The 12,671-nt window shown below is 45.5% G+C and overlaps 1 protein-coding gene across 6 annotated transcripts in view; it reads right to left on the reverse strand.

Annotated features, from left to right (window-relative positions):
* The window catches only part of DDX31 (DEAD-box helicase 31), a 63,454-nt gene that overhangs the window by 5,892 nt on the left and 44,891 nt on the right, over positions 1 to 12,671 (reverse strand). For all 6 annotated transcript variants that reach the window (XM_084494045.1, XM_084494042.1, XM_084494043.1 and 3 more), the window contains 2 exons: positions 8,953 to 9,064; positions 4,140 to 4,320 (listed from right to left, as the gene is read on the reverse strand). In XM_084494045.1, the coding sequence (XP_084350171.1) occupies positions 4,140 to 4,320; positions 8,953 to 9,064 (293 nt within the window). The remainder of the gene's footprint in view (positions 1 to 4,139; positions 4,321 to 8,952; positions 9,065 to 12,671) is intronic.

Consider the following 12,671-nt stretch of genomic DNA (forward strand, 5'->3'; position numbering starts at 1 on the left):
AGTGAGGGCAAGCTCTCCTTTCGGAGCAGCCTTACTTCTTTCTCTAATTTCTGGTCTGTTTGCATTCCAGAGCTGGAATTCATGCTCTTACCTGAACTCCAGCCTGGCTTTCCAGAGCAGGCTGCCCAAAACCAAGTGAAATTCCTATTGGGCAGAATTCCAAAACTGTATTTTGACTAATTAAGTGATATTAGGAAAGCTGTAAACAGCACGCAAAAACTGGCAGGCAAACTACTTCTAATGATTAGACAATTGCTGTGCAGGGAGACCCAGCTGCAGCCTTGGTTCACGAGCCCTGTCAGCAGAAGCATCAGTCTTTTCGAGATTGTCAACGCCAGGAAGTTCAGAAATGTCATCAGGCATGTGGGCTAGGGGGACAAAGCGAAGGGCTACTCGCTTTCACCCAAAGCAGGCTGCTGACCCAGCCACACAGAGGATGAGCCTGGTTTACAAGGCAAATTTCCCAGCGACCTGTCTGATTACTAATGCTGAAGAATGCAACAGTACAATAATCTTGCAGCCAAAGCCTTAAAGGCATAATGATATTCATATTCAGAGCAATGCCGGGTTAATAATGATGTAAATCAAGCCCCTCAAACAGAAGCACCCTGTACACCTTACCTTGATCCTGTATCAGTTAAAGTTTGACTTCACCTCTGAAGGCTGAGGGGCTTTTCACCTTAATTTTTATTCCTATTTTTTGCACATGCTGTAGCAGCAAGGACTATATTTGATACCCCTACGTAAACGCCATCTTTCTGAGCCTTCCTGGCTTCAGAGACATCCTGCAGCAATGAGTTCCACAGGATCCACTGAACTTCAGGATTTCTCTCCTTTGTAACAGCATGAGTTCACAAACAAGGAAAATTAAGTTGTGACTCCCCATTACGGTGAAACCCTTTGGGGACACACACCAGCCTTCCAGAGAGATCAATAAGGAAAAACCAGACCATTAGCACCCCACAGAATCCCATAAAACCCTGCTGATCCACAGTGCGAAAGGCTGAGTAGCACGGGGAGGCTGGGTGGAACAGCAATAGGTTTTTGGCGTCTGCATTGTGAAAGAGTCAAAAGAAATGTCTGTCTGGCGTGTCAGCGACTTCCTGGGCATGCTGCTTCTCTGCAGCAACCCAAAGACAGTTAATCCCTCAGTGGAAGTGGGATCAGCTTCCTTACGTCTACCCGGCTGTAAAAGCATGAGCCCAGGCACTTACTAAGCTAATGTAGTGTAATTTAATATCCAGGATCTGGTTGATGTGCCCCTCTTATATAAATACGGCATTTCAACTTTCAAGAAAGTCATGAGCAGAGGATTTTGCCATCTTCTGATCGGGTTTTGCAATAACTGCTACAGCTGGGGGGGGCAGCTGGTTTGCACAAAGAGGTTTAAAAAATCCGTGAAAGTTTTACGTGTGCATTCAGGAGAGGGCTGCGTCCACGTCTCAGGGCTCGTCACCACGCACCTGGCTGCTACATCTTCCTGCCTCACCTTCCCCAGGCAGGCTCTCTGAGGAAGCACTAAGCGCAAAAGGAGACTTCAAAAGAAATGAAAAGTTTTCTTTGTCCTCTTAAGGAAACATTTAATGATCACCTTTACCCCTGCTTTCAACCTGGATGGCCTGCTCTTTATTCTCTGGGCAGGTGCTGAGAGATGAGGCTTTAGTGAGCAGCCTGATTAAAAACAAGTATCAGATGTTTGGAGACAATGTGTAATACGACAACCAACACTCATGGTATCACGTGAGAAATATAATTAAAAAGATTGCTCTGTGACTTTGCTCCTATCATTTCAAGCCTCACATTTTACAATTAAAGGCCATTTGTCTTTTAGTAGCAAGCTAAATTCTGCTCTCTGCCTCGTCATTGTGAAATCACGAGCAATTCTCTGAAAATTAACAGCACTATCTTGAATTTATGCTAGCAGATACTGAATTTGAATCTATATTCACTTTTCTCTAAGCTAGCACATGAATACTACTATATCCTCTCTCTCTTTTTTTTTTTAAGCACATGCAGATGAAATAAATTAGAAACAAGTGTCACAGGCAGGAACAATTGTCACAGAACACAACTTTGGCTATTTCTGCTGGGTCTTAACTTTCCAGATGCTCTCGGATTTGAAACCTGGAGCTTGAGCCGTGACAAACCTGTGCAAAGTCTGCCCACTTTCCCTGAGCTGCGACTCTGTGATCCACGTGCAAATGAGCTTTGAAATTGCTCTCTGGCCATTTGTTCTAACATCTCCACATCCCCCAACCCCACGCGTCCTGTGCATAAACGCCCTACTGTATCTTGAGCTTGTCGGTACTATAATAGGATGAAGACTTGGGGAGGAGGAACGCTGTCTAAAAGAGGTGCATAACAAGGGAAAAAGTAGCTCTAACAGAGTAGCAACATCATAGGAACAGAGAGAGGCATTGTTGCAGGCCAAGTAATCCTGTGACACGCTACTGTCAGTCATAGCTTGACACCCTGCTGGGCCAGCAAGACATCAAAGCTCACCCCATACCATCTTACATGCTCTTTATCGGCTAATCAGGCTATTCTTCCTGAAATAAAGCTCCGTTAAATCCCCCGCTCACAGGGGCATTCCCATCCTGTTGCCCATCTGCTGGTGAGGGTCAGCTGAAGCAGGAGGCAGATCAGTGCTCTGTCCCTGGTGGCTTCGCAGAGCAGGACAATGCTGTCTCCAACTTCTTATTTTAAAGCCCCTTCCCCTTGCCTATTTTTTTTTCCCCTCCCCAAATACATACATGTGCAAGAGATGTCACCAGCCTGGAACAATTACGTGGATTAGTGCTTTAATTGCATGGTTAACATTTGCTAATGGAGTTTGCGGCAACAATTACATGGAAAGAATCACAACTGCTACCAGAACAGAAGAAAGATCTTTCCTTCTTTGAATTATTGCAGTGATTTTACAGGCAAGCCCGAAGTTTGTAGTCTGCCGTTGTGCTATAGAAGATATAATCTCAAAAGGGAGGACTATCTGTCTGGTGGAAGCAACTCCAAGCACCTAGGATCAGAGGTACTGAGCATCTTCAGCTCCATTTCAAGCAGAGGAGAGCATTTGGGGCTCTACTCCTCCAGATTTGTCAGGGAATTTCAGTTTCCTGATGCAGGAAAGGAGCACCCAGGAGACCGGAACAGATGTAAGAAAGAGGGGAGAAGAACTGGTATTTGTCAAGGCCCGGAGGGAAGGAAGAAACTACATTGTGAGATAAAATAACAGCCATGGTACCTCGTTCATAATAGGTAGGAATAGGTAGGATGGTCAAATTCAAATTTGAGGGGTGAAAATATTAATTTCTCTTCTATTTTCTTGATGCTTTTATCGCCCCATGCCATAAACCAACAGCAAGCAATTACGCACACAGCCCTATCTGAGAGCCTTTTTCCCCCTCAACGGGGTTGAGGGTGAAGAGTTGCTGCTGCAGTTGTTCCTGAGACAGGGATCACAGTGCTGTGTAGGTCTGTGCAATTGGGAATAGGAATGGAAAAACCTGGCAGCTTCTACTGTGGAAGTGCTTGGCCACAAGTCTGCTGTTGAAACTCTACAGCAACCAAGACCTGTGCAAGACAGAGAACCACTCCAATATAGAGGAAGTCTCATGCTTCACTCTGGAACACTGCCTGTGCCTTTTTATATCCTTCAAGGTAGCTCTGAAGTACAAATAAATAAGAATTAGGCTGTTTCTGCTTGTAGGAACTGGTGTGTTTCAAGTACACAGAAATTGGTAAAGGTGCAGTAAAACCCAGGCTAGTGTATGTAGGCGCTTCTCCAAGCTTAACAGCTTACTTCAAAAACAGAGCATCTTATCAGAAGTCAAACTACAAAGTGAGCTGCTTGTTTCTTCTTTTTCTTCCTTTTTTTTTTTTTTTTTTTAAACTGAATTCCCACTCAAATCTTCAACCAAGTTGGTTTAATAAATGTAATTTTTAGGCTCTCTAAAGCCGTTCAGGAAAAAAAAGGAAGAATTAAACAACAGCTCAGAGCACAATGCGAACTAAGCCTTACTCAACATGATTTAGGCTCTCAGGAACAATCACATGGAGCAACTACAAGAACACTGGGGAGCAAAGCGTACCACGGATTGACACGTGGCATCCCTTGGCTTGAGAATGTCAAGCTGGCCTACCTTTTTGGTCTCAGTTTGGTTTTCTTCTTTGAGCCAGTGCTTGGAAGAGCAGTCAGGTTCTGGGGGGCGTCCCTCAGGCCAAAGCTCTTGGCCATATGACCCAGGTGGATAGATTTGATGTGGAAGATATGCTTGAGGTTTCTGGGATAGGCAGCGTAGGCACAAACGAAAGACTGCAGTGCTGGGATAAAAAAAAAAAAAAAAGAAAAAAAAGTGAATTCTGTTTGCTACTGCATCTTTATATATATACACTTAAAGATTCAGCTGTTCCAGCTGAAAGGACATCGGTCTTGTCCTCTGGGACACCTTCTGGTCAGCAGCTGGTGGATAAGGTTGGCATGTTAAAAACCTGTGAAGGTTGTACGCTGTACTGGTACAAGTCCGTAAGGAGAAGAAAGGTGGTGGAGAAGGGTTAGGAACTGAAACAATGCTACATGAAGTTGCTTTAGGTCTGCCTCTTGTAAGGATGCCCCTTCTGCCAGAAAGGGTGATGCTTGCAGCACATCTCATGAGAAGAGTTGCTGACATCAAATGGCAGCAGAAAGGGGGAGAGAGGGAATAGCAGGATACAGGGGTGAAGAGAAGGAAATAGAAGCATGGAAGTGGCATAGGAAGGCTCCTCTGATATTACAATCCCAGTAGTCCATGCATTTTTCACCAGTTACTAGATAGTCCCTTATAAATATCTGAGAGCCAGATGGATTTCCTGACTCATCATCACACTGAGAACAGAGCTCACCTTCTCAGAAGGGAAAAATAATAGAATAGCGTGCAAATTTCCTTTCACATCTTTATATTCCTGTAATGCCCTTCCCTCAGGGCTCATTGCTCTAAAGACAATCATCCACTAATACGAACGCTACCACTGCTCCTCCACGCACCCGTCACGTTAACTACACCCAGGTTGTCCTCCCTGCTACAGGGAATAGGGGGGGACTCTCAGCAAGGAAACCTGACAGCTCAGAAAACGCCACCCTTCAATCCCCCGACTGCTCCTCTGCTCGCTAAACCTCCCGTGCCCCCCCAGCCCTCACTCCAACCACCACCTTCATCTCTCTCTCCCTCTCAGCTCCTGGCAGCAGCAAGCTCTAAACTCTAACCTCTCCTGCCCTTGCCTGTTGAGCCACCGGACCAGCAAGTTTGCCCACAGCTTATGTCTAATCTCTTGGCAGCAGCAGGAGATTGGAGTTTATGAACAGTAATAAAAATGTCATTTTAGCAGATCAGCTCCTGGAAGGACCCAGGGAATCCATCAAAGCTCTGTTTACTGAGTAAAGCGAACTCCTTTTCCCAATCGATGAGAAGAAAAGATTGAGTTTTTTGCACCTTCTTCCCAATTTCACAACGTTACTCTTTTAGAGGCATCTGAACATCAAGAGACCTGTGTTTTCCCAAAAAGAGAATGCTAAATTCCAAACACCTAGTCTCACTGTCTCAGCCGAAGGCCATCCCTCTGAGGGCTTATAAACCAGCTCAAATGCACTCAGCAACCTCCTCCTGTTGCCTGTTTTTTTTGCATAAAGTTATTGGTCAAATTCACCTGCTATGAAAAGGTGTAACTCTTCAAAAGGAACAATATGAACCTGCTCTCGCTCCAAATCTGGTCCCATCGGAGCTAATATAGCTGTCTTTCTTGCAGCATTTGAAATGTTTGATACTAAAGATCCTGTTATTATGAAGGCTGAGCTCACCTCCCACGGTTCTTCAGATAGCAAAGGCTGCTGGAACTAACTCCCCAGATCAGAGTTAGAGAATCAAAGCGTCAGAGGGCCCCCTTCCCAAAGTCCTGACAGAAAGCTGCCAGATCCAGGCCTGAGTCAGAGCTCACAAAACCAGGGAGAGCTGCGAGAGACTATTCCAAAACTGAACTAACAGCCCTGCCGTACCAGCAGGTCGAAACCTCAGCTCCTGTAACTGTCTCAACTCTGAGGAGCTCAGAGCTGCTGACGTTCATCACAGCACTCAGGAAATCTAAATTAAGACCTTTGGGGTGGCATTCTTTTTTTTTTTTAATCCTTACTCTCAGGTCTTTAGACCTTTCAGTGCTGTCAGCACCATGTTTTCCAGCTTTTATGTGCAATTAGAGTGGCCAGATATTAAAAGTTCTTTTTTTTTTTAAATAAAAATTGAAGTTGCCATCCTCTATAATTTTGTGATCAAAGACATAGAGCTTTAAGAAAACAACTCAAAAAGACTGGTAACAGTGCTGGTTGGGCCAAAATTCACATGAAGGGACATCACCTTAAAGCCACAAGGGAAGCTGCTTGAGTTGTTCCAGCTTTTGCACACCAACACGAGTCTAATCCACGCTGGCCTGGGGAGATTCAGATCTGCACTGATCTAAGAGCGGATTCAGAGCGATCCACTGCCCATGTGCTGCCCCACTTTTCTAGGGGAATTGTGGAAAAACAAAGGAAAAAAAAAAAACAAAACAAAGAGATGCATCTGATGAGGGTTAGATATGTTGATTTGGGGGGGACAAAAGGGTACTGAGGTATGAGACAGGTGCCATAACCTGTTCTCCACGCTGGCAGCCAGCTCTCAGTGCAGGTCCCCCAACACAGCCCCAGCCGCACGGCCATATAAGCTGCTGGGGGCTTTCTGCCAGCGTTCAGAGCTCGGGGGAATGGCAAGAAGAATGCACCGAAACGCCCCCCAACACAAGCATCCTGCTGCAGCAGTGGGCTCCTATAACTCTGCTGTCCCTTTCCACACTAGGGGTGAGGCAAATTGCTCAACTATTGGCCATAAGGTAGTGAAACGCAGAGGACAAATGCAGGGTTTCTGTAACCACAATGGCACGAAGGATCAGAAGACAATTGCCTGAGCTCCGCGTGTCACTGCAGCTCCAAAACAAGAGTCCTCGTATGCAACCCTTCAGCTGTGAGGGCCTCTGTTTCCCAAAAGGGGCTCCCCTCTTCGTGAGATTTGTCCTTCAGGCAGCAGGCCTCAGCCACAGCCCTCCTCCTCCTCCCACACTCTCTCACCGCTGGTCAGTCAATCAAGTTTGAAGGGCAGCACCTTCCCTGAACTATTTGATTGGAGTTTGGAAAATACAGGGCCGAGAGGCAGAAGGGATGAGTGGGCAGAGAGCCACTCGCCTTCTCAAAGCGGGCTGCAATCAAAACATTGCTTATTAACATTGACTAGGTCAGAAAATGGGGAAAAAGAGAAAAAGAGAGAGAAACAAATGCATCGCTGGCACGGTTTCCAATTGATTGTCTGCCATGAAAGCAAAAGCCAGCTGCCATGTTAATTATTCATGATGCCTGGCGCAGAGGGGAGGAAGAGGGGGTTTATGGAAGCCACTCAGCAGTGGAAAATTTGCATATGTAGATAGTGGAATAGGAGAAAGAGGTGGAGTACTCCTGTACAAGATAAATGGGATGCACAAAGTGGCAAATTTCCTGACAAATGTTCTGTACTTCTTGTTTGCAGCTAAAAAAGTTATTGGTGCTGAAGTCAGCAACAAGTGTGTATGGAGCTTGCGTACAGTGAGCTGCATAAAGAGACCACTGAGGTTTTCTGAGTGTGACCCAAGCCATTCAGTTGTTCCTCCTCCCCTTCACAGTCATTTCAGGTTAGAAGTTCGCATGGGGATGAGGAATCCCAGTGGAGTATCAGGAAGGTCATCCATGCAGGAGCAAGGATTTGACCATATTAGGAAGGTGTTTTAAGATCATGGACTTTCAAGAGCACCTAGTAAAAGTAATACACCAGTCAAGTAGCACAACGCACCTGAAAATGGGTGCAAGCAAGCTGCTTAAGTGGCAAGTCTCTAACACTTCCATTGTAGGAGAAAAGTATTTCAAAACTCCAATCAACACTGCAACCTTTGTGGGGTGGTGGTGGTAAGAAACAGTGCAGTGATACGTACACAATCTAAGACATGCAGGATTTGAGTCAGATCAAAGTCACAAAAGAGGTGAAAAAGAGAACAATCAGGACAAGAGACACATGACTAGTGGAAACTTGGAAAAAAGGAAAGGCTCTAGTTGTGTATGTTCTGAGCAAGAGTGGTTCAGCCTCTTGCGTGAAGAGTTTGCTTGTTGTGGACTTGTCTCACTATTTAATGACCCAATTCCAACTAATTGTCAAGGATCTTTGGGGCCTGACTTCCAGCACTAGATTTACAACAGGCATTCAGTTAGAGGCACACCCAGATCAGCCGCATTGGGCAGCAGAATCATACTTTGCAGAGGGGTGCCTACACTGCAGCATCACCTAGGTTCCTCTCAGGAGATTGCTTAGTGTTTATTTTCCTACCACATCCCTGTCAAGTTCTCCATCTTTTCCCCCAAATCTACCTTTCTGGCTTTTTCCAACTGAGAAGCCTGCCTTTCTGAGTAGTTGTGCTCTCTCCCGTTTTTCTCCCATCCCACACAACAACCTCCAGCCTAAGAGCCTGGCCTGTTAAGAGCTGCTCCCAGGACGTCCTGCCTCACAGGCTTCAAATTCATCCCTGGCATGAACTGAAAGCAGCCGGTGGGTGTTGCACCAGGACGTGGTTAGGCAGGTCACCCATAACCTTCCCAGAGTAACACGCCATCTATTTGCTCTTGTGATTGGGTCAGAGTCCTTGGATGTGAATCCTACTGAAAGCCGAGATTAAACCTCATTTGCACTTAATATGGGGATGCAAGAAATTAACATTTAATATCATCACAAAGCCTTCTGGGCCCATCTCAACCCCCCTACGGAGCCTGATGTACCCAAAATGTTTCTTCCAGGCATTTTCCCTGAAGCCCTTCCCCTGAAGAAAACAGATTATAAACGAGCCCTTCTGGAATAAGCTGAAAAGAAATGCACTGACCTTTTTTTGCCCACCGGACGGTCACCTCACTGGAGTGAACATAATTTTCAAATTTTGTCTGCAAGACCGTGGCCCGCTCCCGGACTTCCTGAGGGTCCGTACCACAGGATTTCTACAAGGGCGGTGGGAGGATTAGAGGAAAGAGAGAATTTGAGTCAGGAATAATGAAGCAGTTTACAATAGATTTAATAACAGTAAAATCACACAGTAACCACCCAGGGGCCAACAAAGGTAATCCTCTCAATATTACTAGAGAAAAAAAAAATTATAGATAAAGACGTTAAAGTCAAAGCAGCCAGTAAGCACTCCATGGTGAGGAGAGCAAATCAGTTTTAATTTTGTGTTTTCTAACATCTATCACGTAGCTTTTTCCCCTCACGTTTTTTTTTTTTTCTCCTCCTCAGATTCAACAGGCCAGATACCAGTGCTTATTTCCACTGCAGTTATTTGGAATTACTCTCCCCAGGCTCTACACGGACTCTGCTGGGCCCAGGTTCTTTATCAGGAGTCAGGCTGATGTTGTAGGTTCCCCTGCGCAGTTCCCCATAGCGCCTGGCCTCTTCTTGGCACTCATGGGGCAGGAGATCTGCAGGAGATCTCCACACCCCAGAGAATGGGCCAAAAATTCAGCACCTGTGAACAGAGCCAACTGAAATGAACCTCTCAGTACTGGTGTCTACACGAAGTTTGCTCCCTGTCGGTACATCACAGGTAACCATAACTGCTGGTGGTTCCTCCAGAGTAAAACAAGGCCCTCGCACCAAAGACACGACAGAAGAAATTTCCTTGAGCTGAAAATGCAATTTTGCATGTGCAAAAGCTTTTCCATGCTCAGACTGTAGGATCCAGTGCAGGAAATGGAAGGCAAATGTTACTGGGAGCAAGCTGTTACTGGGAGGAGAAAAGAGGCTGCCTCTCTGAAGTACCAAGGCAGATAGAGGAAATGTGGACAAGAGAACAAGAGATCTGATGGCAAGTTGATAGCAAAGTGCAAAGCCAAGCATCCATGGATATGCAACTCCCCCAAGAAAGGACCACAGAGCTCAAAAGCCATTCAGACATGAACCAGTGCCAGATCCAAGGCAGCAATTTGTTACTGGTCAGCCCCTCGCCTTCCTGCCCAGGGCTGACTGAAAACAAACATCCACCTCCCACTACCCTGTAACTAGGCCTGTGCCACCACAACAGTCCCGTTGTTCCTCCCCGGGAGATTTGCATGCTAATGCTGCACAACCCTCCCTCCCTCAGGGCTACAAGCATCCCCTCTGCCCTGTTGCTGTCCAGGGGAGCCACATCACATCGACACTGGGAACCCCAGTGAGTGGGGAAGCCAGGCGGTGCTGCTGACACCCCCCCAAAAACGTTCTGCTGATCCAGATCTGCCCCTCTGCATCCTAACAGCAAATCCACCACCAGCACAACCCCAAATGCAGGCCCAGTCCCTGCACAGCGCCCTCTTTGCAACTCAGGAGCCCTCTGCGTAATCCTTCAGCGAAGCAAACGCACGTGGGGACGCGAGGTCCTGCTCACCCGCTGCCTGGACTGTCTGGCTGCACCTCCAGCAAAGCCAACGTTGGTGTTTTAAGGCTACCCGGGGCATCTCCCAGATTGCCGGGCTCTGCTATCCATCTCCTGGTGCGCTCCAGAGACTGACAGCACACCCGTTCCAGAGCTGTCTCTGAGTTTGACTTCATGTGCGCCTATTAATCAGCTGAGACAGGCTCCAGTCGAGGGGCCTCTGTAAAGGTTTAATAAACTACAAGTGGTGCTGCCTCCCTGAAGTGGACACTCGGCGCTGCGACTAACAAGTTTCCATTGACGTGAAACATAAAACTTTCTCCCACCCCGCCCGCTCCTCCTAGTCCCCATCACTTTTCTTTTGTTAAGCCTCCTGGCAGCACAAAGTGTCACCTTCCCAGCGTTTTTTAATATGAATGTGAAATTAGTGAGGTTTGCCCTTTCCCCTGGCGGACAGAATCCTCTGTTATTAAAAAGTAAAGCACTTTAATAATGAAAACTTTTTCTCTTTTTCCTGTGTTTTAACTGTTTAAAATTAATGAGAAGGGCATAACGGTTGTCAAAGCGATATTGAAAGCCGGGTAGCCAGGACCGAATAAGCACGAAAATCCCTCCAGAGTGTTAAATAAACAGTGCTTCAGCCCCCTCTGAATCCCTCTGTTGGTTATTGTATACATTCTGTAACAGCACTCAGAATAGATCTGAGCACCGGGGAGGCAGAAAGGTTTCAGAATTCCAATAAAGGCCTCAAATTAAAGACAGCCTGGTGCGAATTCCAGGAGAAAATTAAAGAGACCTCAAGCTTAAGTGACAGGTGACTTGCTTCTGTGTCACAACTGTCAGGGGATTTAGTGATAATATGGCAATATATTACAAAGGACTTTTCTTATTCCCCCCTTTAGGTTTCAAAATGAGGCATCTCTTCTTCCTGGTGCTGGGGGAAAAAAAAAAAAAAAGTAAGACAAAAATGAGGGATAAAAAACTAGGTGCATAATTTCCAAAGTGTGAGGTCAGTCCGAGAGAAATAAATGAAAAAAGCAAATGGCAGGGAACATAATGTACTCAGAAAACAGCTTCTCCCCTCCTCCCATCTCCACCTTGTCTTTTATCCCCTTCAGCCTCTTGAGACAGATCTCATTTTAAAATTGCCCCCTAATGGGCATGAAAAAAAAAAAAAAAATCTGTGTTTGATTCCTGCCTTCCAGGGAGGTTCATCTTTAAAAAATAATAAAATAAAATAAAAAAATAAATTTAAAACTGACTCAGAGCCAAACTGCGAAAACAAAACCAGCACACCATGCGAGTATCTGGGCAGATCAAATACAAGAGTGCTACTGGAAGTGTACTGGAAGCCATCCTGCGTGCTTTACTCACACAAGTCAGCTTTAATCCTGCTCGCATCCTGGTTCAGATGAACAGGACAATTAATTTGAGACCCTTCCACATTTTTCTAAGGCCCAGAAGATAAAAGCCTACCCCTGAGGCTTGCTTGATCTACTCTCCACGCAAATGAATGTTGTATCTGTTAGGTAATAAGCATTACTACCATTATGGAGAAGTAGTGGGATAGAAGAGCTTTTTCTACCCTGTATTTGTTTAAAATAAGAGCCAATTCTGGCAGATCCCTAACCACTAGTATCATCTGTAATCAATAACAGTACCAATAACCTAGAAGAAGAGACGGGCCTGGTTGCAACGTGACTTCACTGGTTCAAGACACCAGGGGACCTCCCACCAGCCTCACTAGGAGAAAACATACCTCCCTCTTTCAGAAGAAAGAAACATGGAATTATAAAGACTGCAGCTTTTAGGTTTGAGAGGCTGGGATAAGTACTGAAAGTCTCTGATTTCATTAAGAGAGTATGTTAATGGGAGAAAGGATAGAGACAGAATAAAGCTAGACTGAGGTAGAGGAGTTCTCTCCTAAAGCAGGAAGAAAAAAAAAAAAAAGCCAAAAGCACAGGCTGTAACATCTCCTGCTTCCATTATACTTCAAAACAAAATGAAGGATTTTGTTTTAATAACAACTTTTTACTAACCTCCACACACCTTCTCTAGAACTCGCCAAGTCCCCCTGCCCCCCTCCATAAAAGTTGAAAGATCAAATTTATTCTCTTTGTAGGCAGGTGAACATTCACACACCCAGACATAGCCACATATATATTTTATACACCTAAATATAAAATATACATTTTACAGGC

Source organism: Aythya ferina (genome assembly GCF_964211825.1).
Source record: "Aythya ferina genome assembly, chromosome: 20".
Classification (NCBI taxonomy): domain Eukaryota; kingdom Metazoa; phylum Chordata; class Aves; order Anseriformes; family Anatidae; genus Aythya; species Aythya ferina.